Below are 27,600 nucleotides of genomic sequence, written 5' to 3'. Positions count from 1 at the left end.
AATCGAAATGTTAAATTCACCTACACTGTCGCTAGACTTCAAATTCACGTATACTGAAATTTCAATTTTGAAATACTTTCGCTGCACGACTAAATAAATTACCACTCGATTTAGAGGGCTTCACTTTCTATTAGAAGTAATCAACAATTATTCCCAGATTACAAGAGAATAATTTTGTATCTCTCTAATTAACACGAGTGTACAAAGTTTAGAAATCTGGTGGTAATAAAGTTTCAAAGAAAGTCTGTTATCGTAAGTAGAATATGGAGATTTCCCAGTAACTTCTTTCTAACTCGCAATCCCGACAAAGTCTGACCAGCACGTCTGACCCAATACGATCCTCAGCTCCTTCGTGAATCGATCTTTCCTTGTCCCCAGAGTGCAACCACATACTCGCGCCATAGAATGTGTACAGTTCCCAACCAGGGACAGCTTAGGACCACCGACATTCTATCTCTAATCGCTTCTTAGTTCAGGCAAATCGTAACGGGATTGGCTTAGAAAAATCGCACGCCGCTCGGACGTTACATTCCAAAGGCTGGGATAACAACGATACACACGTAACTAAGCCGCGAATGTTCTCGAACGTTCACAGGGGGATTTAGGGAGGGTGCCTTTGGAGATACCTACTCGATGAGGATTAGGAAGTGATTTGCTGGCGATTCCCGATAGCGGCGGAAACACGAAAGCCGGAATTTATCGCGATCGCGGAGAGTTCTCATAGTCATGAAGTTTCGAGGGGTGTTATCTCGCGCGTGCACCAGCTATACACGAACTATCAGTTTTCATGAACATGTTTATGACGCAAATAAGCATCCCCTCCCCACCCAATTCGAACATATGCTTCGTGATGCTCATTAACCTCGTTCCGACTCACGTGTACTCAAATTTGTTGCCGAGCATTTAAAGTTACACACGGGGGAGGGGGGGCCGCGGAGTGAAATACGTTTTGTGTATCGAACACACTTCCTTTCGAGTGAGTTCCAACAGATAACGCTTATCATGGAATCGATGTCATTTTAAATTTTCATCTAAAAATTCATTGAATTGTACACTGGATTACAACATGCTATTTAGAATAGCCATTTTATGCTGTGAATTTTATATATCAATGATATCCTCTTTTTTAATTAAAAGTTTATTTTCGTTCCATATATTTATTTAATAACAAACAGCATCGTCTCTTATCGAATAACGTCGGGCAAATTATTTTGACACGTCGAATTTGTTTAAAATCTTTCTTGCAACTCGAATAATTTCTTTGTAAGATACGATGAAAAGGCTGAAACTTGGAAAAATTGTTTCATCTCTTAAACTCAAGCTACAACAATTGAAAATGATATGTGTACCTCTATTTTGGCCACTTTGGATAATAGAGTAAGATCTCTTTCTTGTAATCTGAGAAAATTAGACAATTCATATGTAACATGGCGTAATATCTAAACGTAGAGTCTCGTATATTGCGTCGTTGATGACTTCTCTTAATTGAAAACTTTACATATAATTTCGGACTATGGAACTGCTCCACTCGAGGAAACTTGAGTTCTCTGCCTAAATTCCGATGAAAACTGAACAAATAAAATACGTGATTTCCTCCCGAATGCTCTGATTGCGGTATTTCTCAAACTTCACCTTCCCTCGGACCCCTTCGATAAAGAAAACTTTCTGACGTACCGCTCAGAGTAGAATTAAATTATTACTTTTTCAGCATATTTTCAAATTGCTTCCGGTCGGAAAATTTCGGTTACTTGCAGGGATGTATAACAAGAATAATATTCACATTTAAACAATTTCAAGTTACTTAGAACATTCATAAAATTATGAAATTCAAATCAATTTACGTCTTAAAAATTATAGTCTTCTGTGGATAATTTTGAAATGTCATTATTTCTTGTTTCATTCATCTGTAAAAAAGACAAGCATGTTGGTATTCTTTTTCTTTAATTTCTTTTATTTGCCCCTATTACTATAGAAGCAAATAGAGTTAAAATAAAACCTACGAGTGTCTATAGATTACTCTCCAAAAAGGGCTGTACGATTTTGATTTTGAATGAAACACGATTAATATAAAATACACACGATTTTGTTATTTTAAATGAAAGTGCACAAGTCTGAGAAACGCTGTGATACTGGATAATCTCCCTCAGAAAAAACCCTTCCTGGCGATCCAATCTTATAATATCATGGACGTTAACCGATTCACACGGTATTGCGAAATGAGGAAATTACGGCCACCTTCGTTCCGCAATAAAAACGTATTAATTTCGCAACCCGTTAGCGTTGAACAACCTAAGAAACGGGCCGGCGTGTCTTACGTAACGCGGCAATTTTCAAGAATTCCCGGCTCCTTGGATCCTTCGACGTTTCGCTTCTCTAATAAAAACCGACCGTCCCAGGAATGACTCCGACCGGAATGGGGAAATAGGCAATTATGCGAGGACGGGACCATCTCTCAATTTCAATAACTTTGAGATTCGTTGTCAGGGGTCAGATTCGGGCAAACTTTATTCCTAAATATCGAATAAAAGTTGTACCACTTAGTGAATGGACTTTTTGTTTCATCAAATATTTTATATTAATCATTTTGACATTTTGAATCCTAAGATGATCCCCAGCCCTACGCCCCCAACCCAAAAATTACGCCGACACCTTTATTAACCCTTCGCGATCCAGATTTTCTGAATTCAGCAGTTTTATGTCAACCCTCGCGTCGACATCGGAGCGCAAAGGGTTAAAACAGTAATGTCCGCAGTATCCCCCGGCGATGTCCGAGAGCTGCTGTCGGCTCGCGGCTCGTCGATCCTTTGAAAATCCTCGGTGCACGCACAGTGCCTGCGCCGCAACGATTATAGCGACTCATTAGCCGCGCCAGTAAATCATAGTGATCTCCGCGCGGTGTGCGTGGCGGAGGAAGCGAGAGAAAGAGACCGGGCTCGCACCGGGTGGAAAACAGATAGAAAGCAAGGGTAGAGACGCCGGATCCAGCGACGAGAACCTAACTCTGCGCCGGACAGAGATAGTTTAAGCGAGCGTGCCCGATGTGGACCGACTTTGAGCGAAGATAGCCGAAGCGACCCGCGGCGGTTCTTCGCGGTACTGAATGGTTTCAGTACCGAGCCGCCACGGGTCAGGGCTCGACGTGGCTTTATTATGTGGGGGGTTTGTTGTCGGTTTGCTTTCGATCGTAATCACGGTGCTCCGAGTGATCTATGAATTAAAATCGACCAGAGATATCCACGACTGGCTACCTGTCATCCGTCAACGTAATCATCCCCGATCGACGATCGATGATCCGTCGTGTCGCCATCGATCACGAGTGCCGGCTGAAATGATAGAGGATCCTCCTCTTTCGGGGAAATGTGAATCATTTTACAGTGAATACACCTGACAAAGCGTGCGCGTCTTCGTCGATCGCAGAAGACAATCGTTCGATCGCGCGTGACTCCGTGGATCCCGGCGACGGCCACACACGTGCTTGCGGGCTTGGTGCACGCGAGTGCAATCGAACCATCTCACCCCGACTCAGTGAGAAAAAGAGTGGAGTTCCGTGTCGTTGAATAATTTACCGTGAAGTGGATGCAGCTCGGTGGTTGGCCGGGAAATAATTATTAATTAGGATACCGTCGCCCCGTGGGCCTAATTTCGTCGGCAGATCAACGTCGACACGCGAGAATTTAATTACCGCGGCCAGTGGTCTCTGCGGATGATCCTTCCGCGTGTCCTTCGGTGGATGCTCCCCTGGAGGAGCGGCGCGAGTAGCGAGTCGTCGGCTAGGGCCAGACCAAGTTCATTTGGAGCTAGCGGTGCAGTGAACCGTGGCCGTGTCCTGGCTGTTAATTGTGACCGAGTTAGACACGAACTGGAGCAACGGCTACCCCAAGAAGGCGCACGTTTGCCGCCTAGAGATATCGGATACTCGACACGTAGCCCAATTCGGAGTACGGTTCGCCAGCGACACTGTTAAGAAGTTTGCGTTCTGATGCATCGTTCGATCGGCCTCGTACTTCCGTAATCCAATGCCTCACTGCCGTCTTCAAGATCTATTATCCTAAATCTGTGTTCATCGCTGTTGGACTCGAAGGAGACCAGCTACAGTCATCCCCGAGACCTAGAGTTGCGAAGTGTATCACTGCCTATCTCGCACAATTTTCTTAAACGATCGAACCTCTAATTGGAGAGGACTCGTCGGGAATCTATCGTCCATCGTTGAAAGGCCTTTCTTTCAAGATTAATCACGCGTAACGGGATTAATTGAGACACAGTCGACGGTCCTCTCACCTGACGTCGCAATCAGGAGTTGCCCCGGGAGGAACTCGACGATCGACGCCGGGATCGGAGCACCGAACGAAGAAGGCCGCGGGACCAGCCTTGGGGACGATTATCGCTGAATCGTCTAGGAGCAGTTAAGGCGATCAGGTAGCAGCGGGCGGTCGTTCTCGAAACAGCGATATCGCCGAGGTGGCCACGGAGACGGCGAAACGATGTCGACGACGGCGCATTGCAGTACAGGGAACGGCAGGCACATCGGCAATAACAACAACACCGACTGCATCGGTAACAGCATCACCGGTTGCAATTAGTGCCGGTACGCGACGGTCGTGAGTCTAGGTAACCGCTGAAACGGCGGGGGGGTGTCGGGTCGTTCCAGGCAACGTTGAGAGGTTAGACAGTGTGTGCAGTGTGAGAAAGGGAGACAAAATGTTGTGGAGGTGCCAGTTGAGTGTCGCGACTACGACCACGGTGTTCGTGCTGGGGATTGCCTCGGTGTATTCGCAGGTGAAGTTATCTGATCTGGATAAGCCAAGTAAGTTGTACACGGTTGTTATTATTTACGGTGAATACCGAAACGGACCGAGATACGCGGATTTGTAGATTTTTTTAGGTGAAATTATTGGGAGAAGTAACGCGTGGGTGGTGTGTGATGAATTTTATTTTAGGAGAAGCATAGGCGTTGAAAACTTGTTTGCAATTCCCTCGTGGGTTTTATAAAACTCTTTTGTTGGAAGTAACATACAGCTCTTATAAGCTAATTTCTATGGTGTGGTATAGAAATTGGTTTCTATAATTGTCACGATTGGATTCGTGATATTTAGCATCCGAAATTTTTAAAAACTGACACGTAAAATGTATAAGATTCAGTCATTTAAAATTTGTAACTAATTCGTTAAGTAACTGTTGCGTTGACGCGTCAAATGCGCTGCTGAATTTTCTGTTTTATAAGAAGCTGAGCACAGAACAAACGTAATTAACAATCATCCGCGAACTGTCAAATATTGTTTTGCTAGAAAAAATGATGAAACCGTGGCCGTGCTTGACGCACTTCACTCATCGTTCCAATTTTTGTACAATTTCATCGAATGTCGTGCATCGATGGGCTTACTGTCAGAACTAACAAACTAGAAATACATTTTTGAATTCGTACTCGCGAACAATGGCAAGCTACGCCTTTTATCTTTCTGCATGTTCCGCGCATTTTATTGGAACTTCAACTGTCAACATGGCGAATATAATATTTTATTCCTATGTATTGATTCCATTCATTGTCAGAGTATTAAGTTCTCGTCTCTTGTTTCCATCTGGTATTCAAAATTTATGGTATTATACGATATTCGAGATATTTGCTGCAGTTACACCACATGCATTTACAATGATAATAAAAATTATATTAAGTAATGAAAGGTTTCCTGAGAGGAAGTTGAAGACATTGATTTTAATAAGAACTTAATCGACGTTATCTTTCACGAAAACCTTTTATTTTAAAATCTAATAACAGATGTAGTAATTGAGAGTAATACACTTATATTCAGTAAAGTACTAGTGTATAAAAGGATGGTTCTTCGAGAGATTTTCGAATCTACAGTGCAGGTTTTCCCCTCGCATATGTACAATATTTCAAATCGCTAACACGTTTCATTCCCTTCACCAAGAGTTCTACCATTAAAGTACGTTACACAATACTCACACTTCAGTTTCGAGTACAAAGTAATTGTCTGCAATCTTTTATTTAAACGTTGTTTTACACTTGAAATCGGCTTGATAAGCACCGATGAATTTTATCTTCGCTCCATCGAAATATAGTAATTGTTGACCAGTCTAAAAAAGACTAGTTGTACAAGTGGGAAATAAAATACGTATAAAAACATTAGTAGAAAAGTATTCTTTAATATTAAAATATTTCTTGAAATCAATAATGCTTATCTTTTTTACGTTTAATTATGATCACATTTACTCTCCATTTAAAATAAAAAGTCGTATGTATATTCCATACGATTTTTGTTTCGCTAGCAAAGAAAATTTTAAAGTCACTATTGGAAAATCCTTTATAATACTGCTTCGATGTTATTGGTATTTTAATAGAGAATTGAACTCGGTTCGGATGCTGCACTCTAAGTAGGAAACTCTGAAGTCGGATGAGAATTCCTAATGCAGCCAAAGTACTTGGCTGGTTGTCGAGCGTAATGGAGTTAGCATTCCTTTGTCCCGCGAAATTAATATTAAAACCCAGAATCCGCACGTACAGGTAATAAGAATGTAGAGGTGAAGTCTCCTTATCGATTCAGGCGCGCTGCGTGGAAACCTGACTTGAAGGAATGAAATGACAGTTAAACTAGTTTAATTAAACCGCTGCTCTGTGCCTCCTCTGAATGTATGGTCGAATGACAAAGGAAAAGAAATTCCCGGAGCGCTGGGCAAGCGAACAAAAAATTGGAATTTTAATAGCAAACTTTAGCTTGCCTTGGAACTGGGCTATCAGTCGGCAAATAATGTGGTACAGACATCGCAACTTTCGAAACTTCGTTGTCAAAGTTTCCTATTTATTAATACTGTTCTGGCATTCGCGTTTCTTTTTTTAAATTCTCGGAAAACACATTGTCCCAGGGACTTATGGGATTACGGATACATTTTAGTGAAAACATCTAAAAAGAGAGGCCTCTTGAACAAAAATTTTGTTGCGCATTTTATTATTGATATTCTAATACAAATAATAATAATTTCGGAAATAAATTGATTTATGGTTATTTTAAGTCTCTGCTTTTAAATGGACAATTGTATATACATGTGCAACGTAATATCTTTCTTTTATTATTGACAGTATTATAATCATGACAAACTAAACGTCCACATACGTGGCCAAGGGCGGGAAAAGAAGAGAAGATTTTTGTACCGCCTGAAGTAAGTCAATACAACATCCTTTCGATTACATTTGAAAGCAATCAACTACGATCGTAATTGGCTGTTTTAGTTGACAAAACCGCTCCGCGAGCGTGTGACCGAATGCTGTCCATCGTGTTTCGCTCGAGTCTGTTCAACGTTTGTTTCAACAGGTGCTGGCAGGGACGAAAGACAGGACGTTGACGGTTTTTCGCGGATACGCGCTGCACTTTAATTAATAGTTTTTTACGTTCGTTCGCGTACGAGGACGTCAGCAATATCCGACTTGGCAATATTTTACGAAACTCCGCGATGTTTCGGTTTTTCGTATCGCGACTGCAATAATTAATGGCCGTGGTGCTCGTCGATTATCTGAGTATCTGCAGCGTGTACGGCCATCGCGATATCGGAAGGCACAACGGTATTCCGTTCTGTGATCAACATTTTTTTTTTTTTTTTAAATTGTTGCCTGGTCTCGCACCGAATTTAGAAAAAAAAGTGGAGGATTGACTTTTTTTTAACGGGAACAATGGATTTATTAGGGGTTTTCTAAAAGGGGCTTCATGTTATTTTTGGGGAGACACAATAGTAGATTAAAAAATGTGATATTAATAAAAATATTAAGAGGAATATTTTTCATAACAAAGGTACATAAGGTGCGATATTTATACAACGTATGAGAACAGAAGCTGCTCGTTAGTTACAAAAATATAAATGTAATGAGACATAAAATATATGTCCAGTGAGTTATAAGTACTCGTTACACTATACGACACTGTAAATTAAGGCATCGAGAACGATAGCTGAGGCCTTTTTTACGATCAACAAGGACCCTATTCGCGCAGGCAGTCTCAAGCTGTGATTCGTTCTCAAACACCTCGGATAAATACCAGTTTCTCTTAATTTCGTTACCTCTAAGAACGCTTATAGCTTCGTAATTTATGACCGGTAATAACTCGGTTTCAAATTTATGGTGATTGTAAAGATCCAACAGCGATAACATACGTCTAAATTCTATTCTAATTTATCCACAGCTTGTAACTCTCTGATCGAAACGCGTTCGTGGCACTCGCTTCACATGCTCGCGTTACCATTGCTCGCTTCTTTGGGGGCGAAAAGGTTCCCGTTCGTTCAATTTTCGTTTCACGTCGAGCGAGTATCATCGTACGATATTTTTCCGCAATTTTCACAGATAGCCTCTTTCAGATTGTAGCCTTTGCACGGCCACTGCGCGGTAAATGCAACTGAAGCTACCATTCGAAACGGTTGTCCTTCGTAAAACCGCGCGGTACTCCGCGCCTCCATTGACGTCTAATTTTGGGAACCGAGGGGCGAAAATGTACCTGTGGTTACTTTGCCATTGGCTGATCATTAGAGCTGCCTGGATGGGGAAATATAGCTGCGAGGTAGCTTCGGTTCTTCCCTCGCGAAGTGCGGTATTTACGCTTTGCGCGTGGAACTTTTCCGTGCTGTCCATTCAACGAATGGGAATTCTGAATATCAAACGGAAAGAAATGATTAGGTAGCATTGTCATTGAGGTGATTATACACGTTACGCTATGTTGTCTTGAACATTTATTTTATTATTCTTTTCTTTTCGTTTCCGTGTGTCTACGAGAATGAAAGAGAAAGAGGTATACTACTTTTCCAACGGCATCGGATCGCTGAGAAAGAGGAAGAGAGATGGGTTTAAAACTTTATCTCGTTTCTCTTTCTATCTGTGAGTCGCGTTCGTGGGTTGCCTACTCTATCTATATTATCACTAGGACTATTCCACGCGTCCGAGCAGACCAAGAGCCGACGACACTCGAAACCGGCGATTCTGGCATCGCGCGACGAATACCGATGGTAATTAATTTTTTGCGTGCGACTCTCGGAAGCAGAAGAACCGCGGAATGGCCACGAAATCGGCCTAATGGGTGGCCATTTGTCATTCCACGAAGGACGGAAGGCAGGAGCGCTGAACAGCGGGGAGAACCTCTCGCACGTCCTCGACGAAGACGATAATTTGCACGCGACCCCGTCCACCTTCCCACACAACTTTTCCCCCCTTCGACGTCGGTGTACGACTTAATGGAAACACGGGTAAAGTTGTTCCAGAACTGAGAATCGAGGAAAGCCGCAAAGTGACGCAGACTGTGTTTTGTTTCCCGCGCACGCGGCATTTGAAACGTTTTAATCTGAAATCTAGCCGCGAGACCGGCGAAATTAGTCGTTGTCGTTGATCGGGGTGGATTGATAACGAGGTAAAAGAAATTAGGGACCCGCTCGTGCGTTTTCCTGTACTCGTTACTTAATTTCACCCTAATGCGTTAGGGTCGCGTTGTCATTTCAATCCCTCGATTTCCGTATCTTTTCGGAACACTCTGGCTCGCTTCGCATGTGCTCGATCCGAGGAGTAGGGGATGGCCACGTGGAGCTTTAGCTCGTGCAACCGAGAGGGAACGCTGACCTGTGAATAATTAACATGGGCGGGACGTCCCGATACTTTATTGAGGAAACAGAAATAGAGAATTAGAAATAAACGAAATGGTTGAGGAAGGAATTAACATATAATGGGCGTACGCCTACTGGAAATATAAAAAGATGATTGGTAGAGGGGAGAGTTTTGACAAGAGCGACAAGAAATTGAAAATGGAAAAAGTTAAACAAAATTAGAAGAGGAACGATTTGGTGGTGGGTATAGAGGAACTGAAGATGAAATAATTAAGAATTCGTTAAGTTTCTTTGTTACATTATTTAATCAGGGGAAGCAATATCTGATGGCCCAATAACAAATATGACAGGCATTGCTATAAAAGAATCGCGTTAAGTTCGATCCTTAATAATTCACAAATTTGGTCAGTTTATTTCTGCGCAAATTCATTTTAATAGCTAGCCAAGTATCTTTAATCTTGTCCCTGATTCTTATCTGATAATAAAACCACTGGGCTCGCGTTTTAATAGCTCCCTTCACGAGTAAAGTAATAGCGTACAACTCCGTCTATAATTCATCGGGCATTTAATGAACGTAAAATGGAAATAAATGTAATTATGTTTTAGAACTAAATTTTATTAATTCTGATTTCAAATATTTACACAAGCAAAAACAATTCGAAGCAAACATTATTAATACTTGCTAATTATCCATAGTATCGAATAAAGGTGGACTACATATCTTGTTAAATATTTTCTACAACAAGAAAAATTGAATACTCCCTGATATTCCTTTTACCTTCTCCAACCGATTCAAGGTTACAGCCCGGTTCAGTTGCGTGAGTAATTATGTAATTATATTTCTGTTTTATTCATTCTTTCGTTGAAAAATTTCTATGTCAAACTGTTGACCTCTAAGCTGAAAAATCTTTATTACATTTAAGTTGATCGCTAAAAATTCTAACGCGATTCAAACGTCAAGCAACATTCCACAGTTCGCTAATTGAACAGGTTTCTCCTCCGCCTGTATTAGGAGTGTTTAAACTGCTTTATGCGTGCTATAGTAGTCTTTACGCGTTAGCAGAAGGTACATAAATTTCCCCTAAGGATACAAGTGCTAATGAAAGCTCATGCAAGGTTAGACTCGCGATTGGAGTGAGCAAATCGGTAGCTCTTAGTTTCTAGATCCACAATGCATTTCCACGTGAGTTATTTAGGACGTAGTGGAGGGATTTTGTTTAATAGATTTCTACATGATTTCCATAAGAAAACATTCCAGTCGGTATATAGGAAAAGCGACTTTGTCGGCGTAATTGTTCGATGTAAGTTTTTTTTTTAGAGTAATGAGCTATTCTGGAAGTATAGAACGCGAGTGGGTGATCAAGTGACATGGCGTGTTCTGTTTATCGAACGCCATGCGTACCATATAGAAAGCTCTTCATTTGAATATGATCGTGAGTGGAGTGAACCATTAAAATTTCTCATGTCACGAATTAGCGTACTTACCCTCCCGAGAGCGTGTTACTTTGTTCGATAAGGAACAATATTATGCCCCAGCATGTTGCTGCCTCATCCATGAAACTTGTAGCTTAGGTCAACACTGGGTCAAAATATGAATTTTGAACTATCGCGAACTCGTATCGCGAAGAGCGTTCTTCCTGAAATAAAAGCATAACGTGTCTAGATTGTATTTTATTAGCTGTCGAGAAGGATACATTTTTATGTTAATTTTGTAGGATAATTAATAACATGTCACAGGCAGTAAAGGCTTTAAAGATATTAATTGGTACTTTCCAGTATTAATTAGTACTTTGATTATTGCTATAGACATAAATAAACGCGGCATAAAATTCGGTTCTTTTCAAAAGTTACAAAATGAACGAACGCCAGTTTTAAATCGATACTGGTTTGAAGAGATCCATACTCCAAAATAGCTATTCACATGGAGGATAAATTCGACGCATTAAGTCAACGAATACATAATTAATGTTCCATTCGTTCAGGTCCTGTACAGTGTTTTTTGCCATATAAAACTGCATCTATTGATCCAGGAATTTAATTAACTTTAATCTTTTCAATTACATTTAAAGCAAATAAATTGAAATAAATGCTTCGTGTAGTATCACCACGAAAGTGCACAGAAATTTTCTACTTATTACAAATTAACGCGATTAATAACTAACACATACGAATATCAAACGAATAACAAACCAGTGATGGAAACACTCAACTAACTAAACATAATATGGCGCCACGAACGTTTAATGTACAATCGTTTGTCAAACGTTTCTGTAATTTACCACGCACTCGATTAACTTGCGACGTGGCCGTCAAAACATTTGTCAAATTATGTGAATTACTCGAATTACACGTGGACGTCGTTCCTCCCAACGTTCGTTACAAATGGCCGTTTCGACATTCGTCTCTGTCAGGAATCGAGATGTATCCGGTATTATTGTATTCATTACGCATTTAATTCATTACGCACGGCACAATTATAACATTCCCTCCCCCCCCCCATCTCCTACCTCAGATTAGAACGTTTCGTGATTCACATAATTCGCGACGGATTTTGCGAGTGATCACGAAAATGCAAAATACGTGTTGCGGTCAAAAAGTTCGTGAAACTTTTGTTCGCGTGAAACTGTATGGATTTGTTCCTCTAAAGAGTTTTGGTAAATAGTTCAATCGAATATAAATAAAAATGAAAACACACATGGCCCAATTGCATTCATTCAATTTGCTGAAAAATACGTTGTGAGTCTTTTCACTTCTGAATTAATTAATGATAGAGAAAGTTTATTTGCTGAATTAAATCGAGAGTTCATCGTTAAATAATTATCCATCAGAATACCCCGTGAAATCGATACTGTGCATATTCCTGTTGTATTCCTTAACCTCGGCATGTAAAATAATAATATTATCAATAGTACAGTTCTTAAAAATGAGTTCAGAGCGTTTAATTAAATTCAATGCTAATTTCTACTACTTAATTATTATCACAAATATCAAAATAAATTTAGATCAAAACATCATGAAAGGACCTTCGAATCAATGACAAGAAAAATAGGTAATTTAAATCATTTTTAACGTCGTATTTTATAGTGCCTTCTGAATTATGCAATGATCAAACTTCTTAAAATAATTGCGTAGCTATCGAAGAATCTAACCTGAATCGAACACCTCATATTTTATGCGATAGCATTAGGTATACCTATGATATCGTTATTATCTGTAATATGTTATTAAGTATTCTAGAAAATTAAGACAGAAAGATATGATTCTCTGTTTCTAATGAAACATATTCTAGGGAATTTAAAAATTACACGACTATTTTGATCACGCCCCGTACAGACCTGGAGGGCATCGTTCCGCAAAACTGCAATACACATGTAACAAGTGAATCCACTTCGATTTGTCAATATCGCGAGTTTAGCCAGTAATCCAACTACACTCCGCAACGAGATTAAAAGACCACTTTATAACCCCCTGAAAAATGGTAAAATTCAAAGTTCTCCAATTTTGTGAAAAATAGCAACGCAACGATGGGTAAACGAGCACTTTCACGTTCTGATCCCCAGCTTTAAAATTTTATAGAACGATTTTCCCCGTTATGCTTTTTCAAGCTGTGGCAACAATTCAAAATCATTCAAAATCCTTAACTTCTATTATATCGAACCCTACAAGCAGACATTCGTTGATGCTGGTATAGTACCAATTATTTAAGGTACGCGCATGACTCCAGTGTTGAAGAATCTTAAACGCATCGACACGATTGGCTTTGAAGTGCTACCGCTATAAATAAAGAGGTTCTTCAATTTATCCAAGGAATATATGTGGAATTTCTGTGAATTTCGATTCGAGTTTCATAAAAGAGAATCAAATACAGCCGCTTACTTCGTCGTAATTTCAGTCACGATTTAGTACGTCATTTAAACTTTTCATTATGCCCCTAGCTGCAAGTATTCATCCCTGGAGAGTTATTAAGCATTAAGAAAAATTCTTAATAAACCGCGTTCACGTCTAGTGCCCATGAACTTCTGCGCGTAGTTTTGAATTAGGTATACCGTATCTCCCCGTAGTGTAATAGAGGGACGATTGGACGAATGATAAGGGTTGTTACTTTTACTGTTATTTTTTACCTTGGCAGTTAATTTCGTAAAATGTTAAATTTATGTACGTATTCGCTCGGTGATAATCAACGGGAGTGGCCCTAAATTCATTAATATACGGGGCGTTTCATGACGAGTATAAATAACTTTGACAGTTTGTCGGGTAAGTTACTTTGAGTAAAATGTGCCTTACGACAGGACCTACTTTCACTACTTCCAAAGTTGTGGCAATCTTAAGATTCTTAAGCAGCGGCATGTAACTTTCTTTGGTACTAAGTAAAGATGGATAATATTTTATTTATAGTATAAATTTTCTAAAAGTAGTACAAATTTTCAATTCTAAATACTAAACACATTATCTATTTAAATCATGCTTATCTAAGTAACTCCACAATTAATTTATCTATTCGTTACTTAGAAATAAAGAATTATTTCTTCATTCGTCTTCTCGAGAAACAGAAATGCTAAACACTTGTTGGTTTTCAATCTTCATCGAAACAATTACCACTTTCATTAAACATCGGTTTCAGGGTTTTGTGCGATCGTAGAGAATTCACAGACAAAATTAACCACGCGCGGTCGATTTTAACAAGCACGTTTAATAAGCCCGTCGAAGCTGATTTTCTAACGGTACAACGAATGCGATTACATTAAATCTTAATTACATCTGCCTATTCCGATCTCATTAACAGACCAGCGTCAAAGGGATTGCCGCTGCCTGTTCATGAGGTTCTCTTGGAGACTCGAACAATTCCCACGTCGGATAATATATTATATTAATCAGCAATATTCGATACACGGAGTCGAATATCTCTCCAAAAACAAATCGAGCACCGATTCCATTCGTTACTGTTGTTTAACCGTAATTGGTTCCCAGGGTGCGATCGATCCAACCGACGGTCGCGATTCGATTCGGTCCCAGAATTCCATTTCGCTTATTGAGGGGGAGAGCGAAGTTGTGCAAAAATTTGCCTCGAAGCTGTTTCACGAACGGTAAGTTAGATTTATTCGTCGAAACGGGAAGTTCTCGAAAGGGGGATGGAAAACCGCGGTTCCTCGGCTTAATCAATAAACGCGATACCGCGATATATCTCGAAACGCCTGGCGCAACCTCGCATTTCAGTAATCAGCCGGCATCGAGCATCTCGGCTGCGGGGAAATACCCATGCTCCCGGCAGCGGTGTGTTTTAGCATATTAAATGCAATAACCGGCCGCCGTTACCTACTGCGAACTAACCCTTCGATTTTCTCCAGGCGATTCCGGACGTTTTGCAAGTTGCCGTTAATTCCCACCCGTGACTACTATCGTTCCTGTATCGTGCTTTCTCGGCACCTCGTAGCGGCCATTGGCAATTTCGCGCCGAAGTTGACTCGGGGTCGGGGAGGGAGAAATTTTAGGGAAAAGGAAATAGAGAAGATGGATCTCAAGGGGGTAGTCTGGATCAAGAAATGGATTTTTTGATATTTTTGTTGATCAAGGTATTCTAAAGTCAACCAAAATTCTTTAATTCAATTGTGGGATTCTTTTTGTGTCTCTGAATTTTTCTTCAAATCTGACACGAACTTTCTGGACAATAGTATGGAAGAAAAAAATAAAGTTGCGTTTACATTTAGCATATATGTATCTTCTTCTTCCAGCTTTAAAATCTTTTGCCCTCGGATAGTAGTAACTATGATTTAATTCTTATATCGTGGTTATGTGTCTCGGCGCAAGAATAGAATGATCTCGTGAACCATAATACGTGTAACACTTTTCAGCCACGAAACTTCTGATTCGATATCGCTCCAATACCTTCGTGACTGACTGCGTGTGGGTGGACGGAGTGGTAGCAAGGGTGAATTGTCTCGAGTTCGAACGATTCGAGGGAATGGCTGCCGGCTACTCGTAACAATATCCGAAACAGGTTGCCCGTACCTGTTCGCGTACCTCAGCTTACCGCAGATTACCGGTAATCCCCTGGGTTCGGTTAACAGTTACACGCTTTCAACGAGGTAGAGAAGTTTGACCGTGCGCTGTGTCGGCCCGCAGCGGAACGGAGTTCCATTCGTAATGACGACGTCGCTGTATCCCCTCGTGGTGATTCCGGGGGCCAACGGGACGGACACGTCGGATGAAGTTCGTACGGCGATATTTCGCTGCGAGTGGATTCTTCGAGCGTCCCGATTATCCGATTAAACTGTTCGCCACTTGACGAGCAACGAACGTTTAATGGGGTTACTTCGTTTTCCTCGGATTTCGTATAGAATTACCCCGTGCCGCGGTGTAAATGAGCGGCAGACAGGGGGTGAATCGGTTGCCAGCGGATTAGAGTGTACCCAGTGTTACGGAAGTCTCGTATTTCCTGGTACTGGTTGATAATCCGAACTGAAATTCGTTCCTGATATTGCGAAAGAACAGATATAGTTTTAGAAGCAATCCATATGTTTCTTTTATCAACATTCCAAAAGGAAGCATTTATTTGACACATTACATTTTGCTTTTTAAATATTCTATCGAATGATAATACGAAAAATTGTTAGATTCTGTTTTCGTCGAAAAATGGAAGAATATTATAAAATACGCACAGTGTAATTATTAAATAAATACGATACGTAACAAAAACTTGTAACCAAAGCTATACATAAGCAATGAAATGTATTTTAACGTATCGAATAAAGCTTACTCCTAATCGGTGAGTATTCCCCAAAAATTCTTACTCGTAAATGGGTTAAAGCCCGAATCCTAAAGCTCGATCTAACCCAGCTTTCCGCTGTCAATCCATTTTCGTTCATTGCATACAAATCATCCGAATTGAAACGGTAACCGTGGTCTTAATGAATCCACAGCTATTAATTCCGCGTTGAACCATGGAACAGCAGCACGGCGAAAGCTTTAGAAAAGATTACCGTGCCGGGGAAAAAGTCACCGTACGACGGACGTTTTTAACAAACCGTCATCTTTCGAATTAATCCCGGGCGCGTTCGAGGCATTCATATTTCGCTGTGCACGGCTTCGGACGCAAAAAGGTGTTGCATGACTGTTTAGAAAGAAAATAAAAAATAAAAAGAAGAACGGAGGGAAACGTTCGTCAGCGACGGTGACTTTTTTTCTTTGATAGATGAGGGCGGGCCGGCTGACGTGTAACAACAACGTTAACACGTACTCCGTGACTCGGATGAAAGAATTCCGAGCGCGACATCCATTAATTTACCATAGAACAAAGTGGGCATTGATGCACAACGGTCAAGAATCCTCGTTAATCCGCGTCAGCAGGATTAAACGCGCCGGATATCGTTAGTCGGAAGGAAAAAAAAAAGGAAACGAAGAGGAACGAGAAAAATCACGCACGGGGGTGGGTTAAGGGGCTGTAGGGTGGAAGATACTCGGCGAGTTTTTCTGGCTTCCAACAGCTACCGTGTCATATTCCTTTTTCCTCTCGATCTTCCTTCCCCGTTCTTTCGCAACTATCCACTTCCTTCGTGTTACCTCCTCGTTCCGGCGACGTCTAGTTTAATGAAATTCCTTTATTATTTTAATAAAAGATATTCCCCTCTTAGCGATCGGGACTCGTCACGGCCTCGTTGTGCCCCGCAGCTTGCGTTTGCCCTCGTTAGACGCGCGATTCACTTTGCACTTGCGTCTTTGTGCCGTTTCCGTGAAACGGTTCCGGCTTACTTAAGTTGGAGACGCGTATCGCACGCTATAAACTTCATCGTTTCCAGTCCTCGGGTGTACTAGGACGGATCATTGTTTCTGGATTTATTTATCTAGGTTATCGAACAAGTTTTTCTATTGTCGAGCCTTACCGACTGTGGATGCTCCGCTTTACCAATGGGGTAATCCATCCTTTGTCCGTGTGATGCTTCATCGGTCAAAGTAGAGGCTCTCGCTTCGAAAACTATGTCTTGCCTTGGAACTGGGACAGTATCGCTTTTTATGTAGACGATTTACCTTTAAATGCGGATTAAATTATTAGAGAAATAGGTTTCTGAGTATTTTGTTTTCTTTGTATTTGTCCGTAGTAGGATTCACCTTGATATAGGGCCTACGTTATTTCGTAACGATACAATTGCATATGTATACGTCATTATTTTTTTTATCTACGTTCATCGTCCGAGTGTTCTACATTATCGATGGTTGAAAACAGAGTAATCTAATTTACGGACAGAGTATTCTACCTTATCAACGAAGTATTCTGCTCTACTGACAGAGTACTGCACCTTATCGATCGGTTAATACTTACATGGCGCTTGTTTAGCGTCACATAATTAAACTCTAACTTCTTACGTACGTTTCGATAGTTACGACTCCTGTAACTCTTTATATCTATCGAACATTCGTAAGTAAATCAAGCTATTTAACAGACTCATAGTAACATAGCTTCCATTTACTCTCGTCGATCGCTAAATTCACTTTGTACCCTCGATTTTGTGCAATTCCCCTGAAAATGCTCCGGTTTATCCAAGCCCGTCGCGCATATTGCACGCGATAAACTTTACCAACTGTCGTCCTCGAGCGCAAGACTCGTGCGACTCATTGTTTAGCGTCTACGTCGATTTATCCAGGTTGTATCGATGCTCCTATACCGCGGAGCGAAATGAACGTGTCATCGCCGCCGGCGCGCCGGTGGAACGTATTGTACAGGTCTTGTTGCACGTTCTGCAAAGTTTTCGCCGTGTAATTCGTGCGACCGATTCTTATTTTCCGCCTCTGTTTCCAGATGCTTTCGATCGTGCAGCGATTCAATTATACTGTCTTTCGAGGGGATTTTCTCGTTCACACTATCTGAAAGTTTGAAAGCTTAACCCTGCTGTTTCCCGCGAGGGAGCATTGCGAACTCCGAGACACCGATTTCAACGAAACCTGGAAGAAATCGGATAATTTTTCGAACGAAACTCGTGATATTTCTGGGAACACGGAAATTAATAGGAAAGAGTGATCGAAGAGAATTTTATTTTAAAAAATTCATTCATTTAATTAGCGAGTATATTTCCAAAGAACTATCCTCTAATTTACCAAAGTTATATTGCAAAAAAATTAAGAAAGTCGTTGGCTTTCGGTTAAATAATATTATTTTGTTCAGATCGTTGTAGGTAGTTACTACAAAATTCTTCTGCCCTATCTAATTTGAATGCAGTTCTTCTTGATTGCTTCTCATTGAGATAACACATAAAATGACGCAGCCTCACAATTACGTACGTGTACGTGTCTGCCGGTGTTAGCTTGAAAAGCAGTCGAAGGCGTTGATTATCTAACTTAACCGATGAGGAGATATTCAAATCACTGAGGGCCACATGTGCACCTCGGTTGCTTTCAATCCTATGTCGTCATATGCGAACGATCACGTTGATTAATGGAATAATACCGCATGTATTTATTGCTACCATGTTTCTTCATGTCGGCGTTGTGGCTATTAATCAGGTGATTTAATTGCTTCATCAAGCAGTGCTCACATCCTGGCGTGGCAACATACGTTCCTAAGTTGTTTATTGAACGTAAGAATAATAAATCTTGAACAAAGTCATTTATCCTTATTTATTTCATGAATTATTTTATTTTGTTCAACTTTTATTTTCGTCATCCGTATTAGTTTCCATGCGGAACGGACCACACACATAATTTGAATAATTCAATACGATAATCATATGCGAATAAATTTGTCATCGTCCAAACGAGTTTTTTAAATAAGCTACTAATTAGTTTACGCTGTGTTACGTTACAAGATACAGGTTACAAGTTATTACAACAGTTTGGTATTGAAATCAGAAACACTTATTTATTAGTTCGATTAGGAATATTACGGCACCAAAACAGAGACAATTCTCGCGACACAACACAGCATCAATTGCTCGGAATCTGTTGCGAAACTGCTTGAGCGCAAAGTTGGCAATCGCAAAGTGCCGTCGAGGCGAGTTCGAAACTTTTCTAACAGTCTGCGATTGCGGTGAGACGTCGCCAGCTTTCACTTACAACTAATAATCTTATCGTTAAAAGGGATTATAATGTCATTTCGTGTGTTTGCAGTATTAGATGGGAACTGCTTAGTCCAGTTTAAGAGACCATTATACCAGCTTAACCACTATGTTCGCGCGCGGGATCATTATCACGTTCTAAGCGCGACCCTTTCTCGTAAATCTGCGCATGAATATCGCTACGAATCTTTGTTGTACGCTAATTAAAGGTACCAGTCGATTTTCGGCGTAAATTATCGTCCGTGAAAGCGGCACTTTTGGTCCATTTCGTTCCGGATTATTTAGTGGATTCTGCGAAATGTCCTTTTTAGAGAGGCTAAATCTTCCTTTAGCTCTTTCTGTCTTAGCCTTTTTAATGGGATTCGGAAAGATGTTGTCCATCCTTTCACACAATATCACAGCAAAATCATATTCCTCGTCATTGTTTAAATAATAAGTATTCTTAATAATTAATTTAACTATTGTCAGAAATTAATATTTAGTTGGTCCTATCGATGTATATTAAAATATAGAAAAATATCTAAGAATTAGCTGTGTAACGGGACATATTTATTCTGTTACTACCCACCCCTTTCATCGCCTCGCAGCATTTTTCACCATATAACGGGACGTGAATTTCTGCTGTTCGAAAATAAAAAGATTTTCAATCTTAAAACACTGATCTACACATAAACGAAGATTATACGACGCCCAACCGTGAAAAGTACCTTCAGACTTTATTTACCGCCACCGGATGAATGGTTGCGGTCTGTCTAGCAGACAGGAGTAGAATCTACGATGGACCGAGTGTCGTTCCGTCGGATTAAGACAATGGATATCGCGATAAAGTAATACAGAGGGGCGCAGATGCCGAGTGACGGTACGGCGAATAGAAACCTCAGCGAGAGGCGTTAGGTAGGGTATACCTAACACAAAAGGATCCCCCGTATACCTGTCTCCAGTCCAATCTGCGGGAACGTCAATAAAACGTTGGATCTCTTACCTGGAAACATTCAGGAAGGTTGCGATACCCTTTGTCGAAGATGAGAATACGTAAAATCGCGATGAGATCGGTTTTAAAGAGACGTCCCGGCGCGATTGTGTTTAGATATTTATGGAGTTTTACCGGATAATCTCGAGCGAAGTACCCCTTGAACTGACGAATGCCCGCGTAAACTGGTAAACACCGATAGCCCTTTTTAAATTGGATTCCGATTCTTAAACCCCGAGCTGCGCAGAGGATTACCCGCTCCTACGTCTTGGATGCCGTGAATCAAGGTAACGCGGCATTATTACTGTTCGTAAAGGGAAAACGGATTGGACTAAATTATCCGGGAAAAGAATTGAACGAAGCTCGAACTCTAGTATACACGGTCAATTGGAATTGTGGCATCCTGAGAGGAGGGTAACGAAACGTTAGATTCAATAAAAAATACGGTGGTATTGATGCTCGTGCGAGGTGTTTCGGCCGAGTTTTGTCGTTTGTTGATATTGTTAACAGTAGAAACCAGTATTTTAAGCGATAGTTAAGAAGTATGCCCGTATTTCAGGATTTTTTTCTATGATACGCAATGTTTTGTATAAATATTCTATCCATACATTAAACGCACTTATTCCAAATAATACATCTACTAATTTACCATACTGGATAATGTATCCTAGCGGAATTTTCTAGTTACGCAATGAAATGAATGTTTCCAGTTTCGATGGTAAAAATAATTTATAGAATAAATGTTGAATATTTGACAAATATCTTGTATAATAATTGTAACGAAATACCTGTAAAATATGTGGAAAACTATAAAATTTTCACAAGTATTAAATATCAAATTTTACAATCGCGTAAACGTCTTTCAACGTTTGAGCAGTGTTTGCTTTTATTCTTCAATAAATTTGTCGGAAATGCTTCTGGCGGGTATCCAAGATGCAATGGAAAGCGTCTTAAGAATATTACCAAGAGATGGTATGACATCAGCGATTGCTGCCCTCGTAAACGACACGCGAGGATCCAACGATATCACTGCAATCCTTGCTCGCGTTCCCGTGGGGGCTGACAGTCATGTTAGTTAATGCTACGGGCGTTCCTCGAGTATCCGCTATCCGATCTTACAGGAGACTCGTGGGACAACAGTTACACCGTGACCACCAGCGTGACGAATCGCGCAGACTTTGGAGCCGGTACTGCGACCCAATTTTCCAATGTCATAATCCGACATTGTTACAAGATAGTATTCGTATCGAAATTAATACTGGCTAAAGATGTAATGAAAGAACTAGACGGTTTTTTGTTTAGCGTTGAAAATCTCTGATTTATTCAAAGCCAAACTTTCTCTGATAGTAAATTGGATATTAAAGAACTAGGATCATTTACGTGATAACGTATAAATAATAAATTCGATTCACCTGGGAGATTATTCGTGAGTATATGAGTTGCTCGTAAAAGCCAGAGAAGAATGTCTCACTTTGGAACATTGTTAGAGGTTTGAATATTTCTTATTTAATCAGAAAAATTTGTTCACGTATCTCTGTAACAATAACATTTTTCTCAATTTCTACGTAACACCATCTTCACACTCGACTAGAAGAAGTGTCCGACGCGTTAAAATAAGTTTGCCTGTTACGATATTAAACGATCCATCCGAGCAGCTCGATGATCGAGCGGAGCAATTTTTTTCGATTCACAGGGTCGGCGCTGGCGACCGTTCCGAAGGTTCTGCTTTTGCGTAATGCACACTGCTCCTTTCAAACGGAGACGATTTACCTCTCATCGTGATTTATCCCTCTATTCCGCTTAATGAGACGGGGAGCAAACGAACGATGGCGCGAGTGGGCGTTGCGGAATTTATTCCATCGCTTCGTGTGTAGCCAAGAATAAAGCGCGAAATTGGATTGCTATAATTAATCAATGATTAAGTTGTGAATAGGCACCGTGATTGATGGATGTACGCGGGGTGGGGGATGCTTCATGCCTGATGGATTTCGTTTTTCCCCGCCTTGTATGGGAGAATGTTCATTGCTCTTCGTTTCGTCTGCATTCATACGCAATTTCCATGCCCGCGTCGTTTGAAATACACTCTGCAACAAAATTAAAGGATCGCTTTATAATTGGCCGAACCACAGCGAAATTTGGTATTCCGTAAATTTTGCGAGGAATAGCAGGACAGTTTTTACGAATACAGCGACCTATCGCGTAACGGAGTTAATAGGTTACTCATTGTTCGAAATCACGTTATGCGAGAATTATTCTGATGTGACTTTACCAAGCAGTCGATACAATATAAAACAAAACCATTAAAGAAAAATTGGGATATTAATATTATGCTTCCTTCGAATTTCCATACTGAAAGAAATATAATTGTACATTTTACTTAAAATCTATTATTATTATTATTATTGAGACATTCGCTAATAATTTCTACATTAATAAAGATCGCGTTAATTTATTTTCTATACTCGAATATCGGAAAGGAGCGGCATTCCGACGAGGAGTGGTTCGAAAAACACGTCAACGTCAGGAATAAGCAAACAGAGAGAGAAATAATGGGAGCCCCCGAGGGTAAATTATACGCCGACGCTTATTAAAGGTCGGGATTATTAGCTTTTTATCGGCGCAAAAGTCATCCCTCAACCAGTTCAGGGAGCGCGTTAACGAGCTGCTTGCGATTACGACTGGACCTCGGAATCGTATAAATGAGCGATATCGTGACAGGAAAAACGAGAATCCAGATTGCTCCGCGACGTTTTGTTCTACTCGTTTCCGCCGGCTGTGAGTCCTTTCTGGAATTTCTCCCTTCTGCTCTTTCGAGGGAAACGTAACGCTCGTAATCAGCGAAACGCCTTTCGTTCTCCGACGTCGATAATTGTGTTCGGGACACCTGTTATTTATTTACCTGGCTTGTAGGAAACGCAACGTACAAAATAAATTGTTACATCATTTCCTCAGTTTTTATTAGAATCGAATGAAAATTTGGTGAAAGAATTGATCTATTGCGTCGTTTCAGGATGTTGATTTTCTTGCGTGTATGTGTGTGGGGTACACCTACACTTATTAATTATGAAATTTTCAGAAATAATAATTTATTAAACAATAATTTATTGATTGTAAGATTACTTTTTATTAATTTTAAATTTGGAAGAATTCTTGAAATGAACATTATTATTCTTATAATGTTTCGAAAAATGAAAGAAACTCTGACGTATTCCTTTACCATTAATCTTTCGTGTTAACCACTCCCCGAGGGAATGTTTGCGTCCTCGGCGTTTCCCGTAAAAAATGATCACTTTGAAGCGAGAATTACTACGTCTCTTCCGTTGCTTATCCAATAACTCATCGTTGTTTCCGTAACTATGCGTACACACGGCGGCAAGTTAGTTACGAACTAAAATGACAAATGACGTCCGCCTTCTCTCGATCGCCGGCATTAGCTTCGCTTTCGAGATCCAGCTGTAATTACTCACTTTGATGGTATTTGGCGAGCAACGCTCGAGCTCTGACCATCTTCGTGTCGCGCAACCCGATAGGATCGCGAGCTTTTCTTTGTAATTAGCTAGGGAGAACACCTCCTTCGGGAGCAGTTAATAATAGGGACATGTTAATGAAGTCAACCACGGTGGGTCAACGAGACTGCCGCTGCCACTGTTAGACGAACCCGTGCATATGGGCTTCTAACGCCAGTCGATTCGATTTTACAGTGAAATGACTATCGCTATCCCCGAATTGATTGATCCACATTCATCCAAATTGTTCGTCGTTAAATACTTTTGATCGTTACGATATCGAAACAGTCGCGATCGCGGCTAAAAATCGCGAGGATGATTAACCCTTTGCACCTGAGGCCTTTTTTTCTGGTATCTACCAGCAACTCGAGATGTTTCTTAGCATTCTATTGCCATGAATTTTAAGCTATCTAGATTCGAGAATAAGGTCACATTTACCCTTTACAATCATTTTATTGAAACTTCGAGCTACGTAGAAATTAAACCTAAAGAAACATTAGTTATTGTAGATTTGCTGCGTGAAACCTAATGGTGTCTGAGACCCGCCTCTCGAGTGCAAAGGGTTAATATTTAAGCTTGTGAAATTTTGGATTTCCAAATTTCGTTTTGATTCCCTTGTCTTTTGTCGTAAGGCTTGGAACGTAACACGAGAGATCCGAACATCCACCGTTTGAACCGCCACGCCATTATCTCGGCGTCTGTCTGCTTTCGCGAAACTTTCGGCGTGCGATGTTAACCTTCGCAAAAATGTCGGATTCCGAGACTTAATCTTGTTAGCCGTGCGCTCGGGGCGCAGCCGAGCGAATTAAAAACGAAATCGGTTGCGAGAGTATAGCTCGAACGCAACTAATTACCCCTCCAACCCCTTTCTTGCCAGCTTCAATCTTGTTACTGGAACTTGCCGGCTCCGCGGTCCGACTAGAAATATAAAACTCGTTATTCGCGAGGGAGCGATACATCTCCGGTTCCATTACGCTGGTCCGCTTTCAACCTTCGCTCGGCGTCGTGGAGGCAAAAAATAGAGGGTGAAGAAACCGCGGATCACGTGATCGCGTCTCGCGATTGCTCGACGGGCTGAGTTCGATAGGGAGAGGTTGCGCACGATTTGTAAGAACAAGACGAATCGCGGCTGGGTTGAACGTCTCTCTTTGTTAGGTTTGTGCGCCGCGTATCATCTTCTGTTTGCGAATTCTTCAACCCTTCAGGGTATAACAACGCGTGAGGCACGTGGTGAGAAATCGGAGTCGGACATGAAAAGCACGTCTCGACGAGTCAGACACGTCGTACGAACCCGAGTAATTAATCATGATGATCCTTTTAAAATACGTTTCTTCTGTTATTACGTTTAGATATGATACATAGTTAAAGGAATGTCATTCTATCGTATCCAAATCATAATTTTAATAAAAATATAAACAAAAGTTCTTCCCGATAAGCAACGACGAGTTCCCGCTCGCGAACTGCAGGAAGAAGCGAATAAAATAAAAATACGAGCAACCCTTTGTGGCCACGATCGGTATCGGATTGTCAGTTCGCGGTTTCACAGCGGGCGGTTTTCCCTCGGGCGTTGCAGCCACGAAGAAAAGCACCTCGAAAGATTTTAATCGAGATCCTTCGGCCGGCCCTCCTACGGGCGATTAATATTCGCTTTCGGGGCAGTTCAATTAATTAGTCCGCGTTGCTCGCGGACGTTAATCACGCAAGGCGGCTCGATCGGCCCTCACGGACACCTATTCCTCTCCGCGGTGGGTTTCATTCGCTCGCATGGAGCGCAAACCGGAGCCAGTTTTATCTTCACCCTCGATGTATCTCGAGATTTAAGGTGCTCGCGATTTTTTAATGGGTCGAGAGCGAGGTTTCTTGTTTTCTTCGACGTTCTTTATTTTCGCCCTCGCTGTCCATTCAGATCGTTCGCAGAGCCTGGTTAAGATTAGATAGAGCTTTTCATTCTACTTCAATTATTAATTATTAACACTTATTCATACAAAATGATGGACTCGATTTGACTGACTTGTTTAGTACGATGCTCCAGTTTCGGAAGCTTCTTGCAACTGAATACCAATTTTCTAAAAATGGAGCAGATCTAATCAAAGTTTATTCTCCGCTATTAAAAATAAATAGTTGACGTGTCTTGTGAAAATAATCGTTTTTGAGACGCGATGACATACTTAAAACTAAAAGGGTAGGATTATAAGAAGCGAGATCTACTGTTCATTTTTTTCTTTCCATCCTCAACCGAAGTAACGATCCGCTATAATTACGTGACGAGTCTCTTGTGCGCATTACTTTGCCCATGGAAAACCGAGTCTTACCTATTACTGCTGTTTCATGTCGAACCACGAGTGCCCTCTACCTTCGGTATCTGTGCCGGGGTCGTTGCCATCTTTCCGCTAGCGACTCGGTGTTCGTCACCGCTCATTGTTCTTCCGCGACAACGACCTCTCGCGAAAGAGGTCGAAGAAAAAGGGAAGAGTCGCGAATTGTTAATAAACAGAGGCAGCTGCGTACTTTAACGTGGAAACCAGGGAGTCGTCGAACCGTTGCTCCGATTTGCGTTTGACATCCGCTTTGCAGCTCCGGCAGCCCTCGACTCCCATTATTTGCTAACGAAGCGACGTATTAGTCGTTAATTAATGGAGTACACGTACGAACACGCCTCGCGCAGTTTCTGAACTGCCAAGACGAGGACGTGGCTTATTGCGGTTTCGAAAACAAGAATTACGCCCTCGACTAATTAGAGCGCCCGCGTCTGTCGTAATGTTATCAGGAAACAACACAGCAGACAGTGATTAGGATCTGGCGAGCATTCAACGCCGTTACCGTATTTCGGCGTTGTTTCTTGGACGCGATGCTTGGAACAGCGGGGAATAGTTTTCGTCGAATGGTTCGAGTCAGGTATCGAAGGAGAATGTTAAAATATGGCCAATTTTGCGGTAATAGACATCTACTCGTGAGTTATAGTAGAATTACAAACATATTTCTTGGAACAAATGCACCGTTATTTGATATCTTACCTTCATTGCTCGATTTTGCTACTTAAATGCGGGAACTACTGTATTAGCTCTTTCGCTTCTGAGCGAGAGAATTCCTACAATTTTCGAGGAAAGTTTATCGCGAATGTCATTTGTGAAACAGACTTGGACACTTTAGTCGTTCAGTCTGCAGATTTATCGTATTCCCGATTTCTGTATTTCGATTTCAATTTCTCTTTCTCGGGGCCGTAACGCTCGACTTCTGTAACAGAGCTCAGTCCAGCAGCAACACTTTGAAAACAAACAAACGACAACTCGCAAACTTGCGTGAACAACAAGGCAGGTGTACAAGAAGGCAGAATCTTGCTAAGAACGATTAGTCTACCTCTACCAATCTCTGCACAAACTATCCCGCTGCAAACTTTCCGTCAGTTTCGCCAAACTCTACGAGTCAATGTTGTAACAAACTTCACGGTTGTGTTTGGGTTTATATTTATTTACTGCGGTAATAGGAAATTATT

At 41.1% G+C, this 27,600-nt stretch overlaps 1 protein-coding gene across 2 annotated transcripts in view; it reads left to right on the top strand.

Annotated features, from left to right (window-relative positions):
• Nucleotides 1–3,132: 3,132 nt before the first annotated feature.
• Nucleotides 3,133–27,600, top strand: part of LOC128879648 (synaptogenesis protein syg-2-like) — a 138,240-nt gene continuing 113,772 nt past the window's right edge. For both annotated transcript variants that reach the window (XM_054128981.1, XM_054128982.1), the window contains exon 1: nt 3,133–4,804. In XM_054128981.1, the coding sequence (XP_053984956.1) occupies nt 4,699–4,804 (106 nt within the window). In that variant the 5' untranslated portion in view covers nt 3,133–4,698. The remainder of the gene's footprint in view (nt 4,805–27,600) is intronic.

Source organism: Hylaeus volcanicus, chromosome 7 (genome assembly GCF_026283585.1).
Source record: "Hylaeus volcanicus isolate JK05 chromosome 7, UHH_iyHylVolc1.0_haploid, whole genome shotgun sequence".
Taxonomy (NCBI): domain Eukaryota; kingdom Metazoa; phylum Arthropoda; class Insecta; order Hymenoptera; family Colletidae; genus Hylaeus; species Hylaeus volcanicus.
This window is presented reverse-complemented; position numbering and strand designations above follow the sequence as displayed.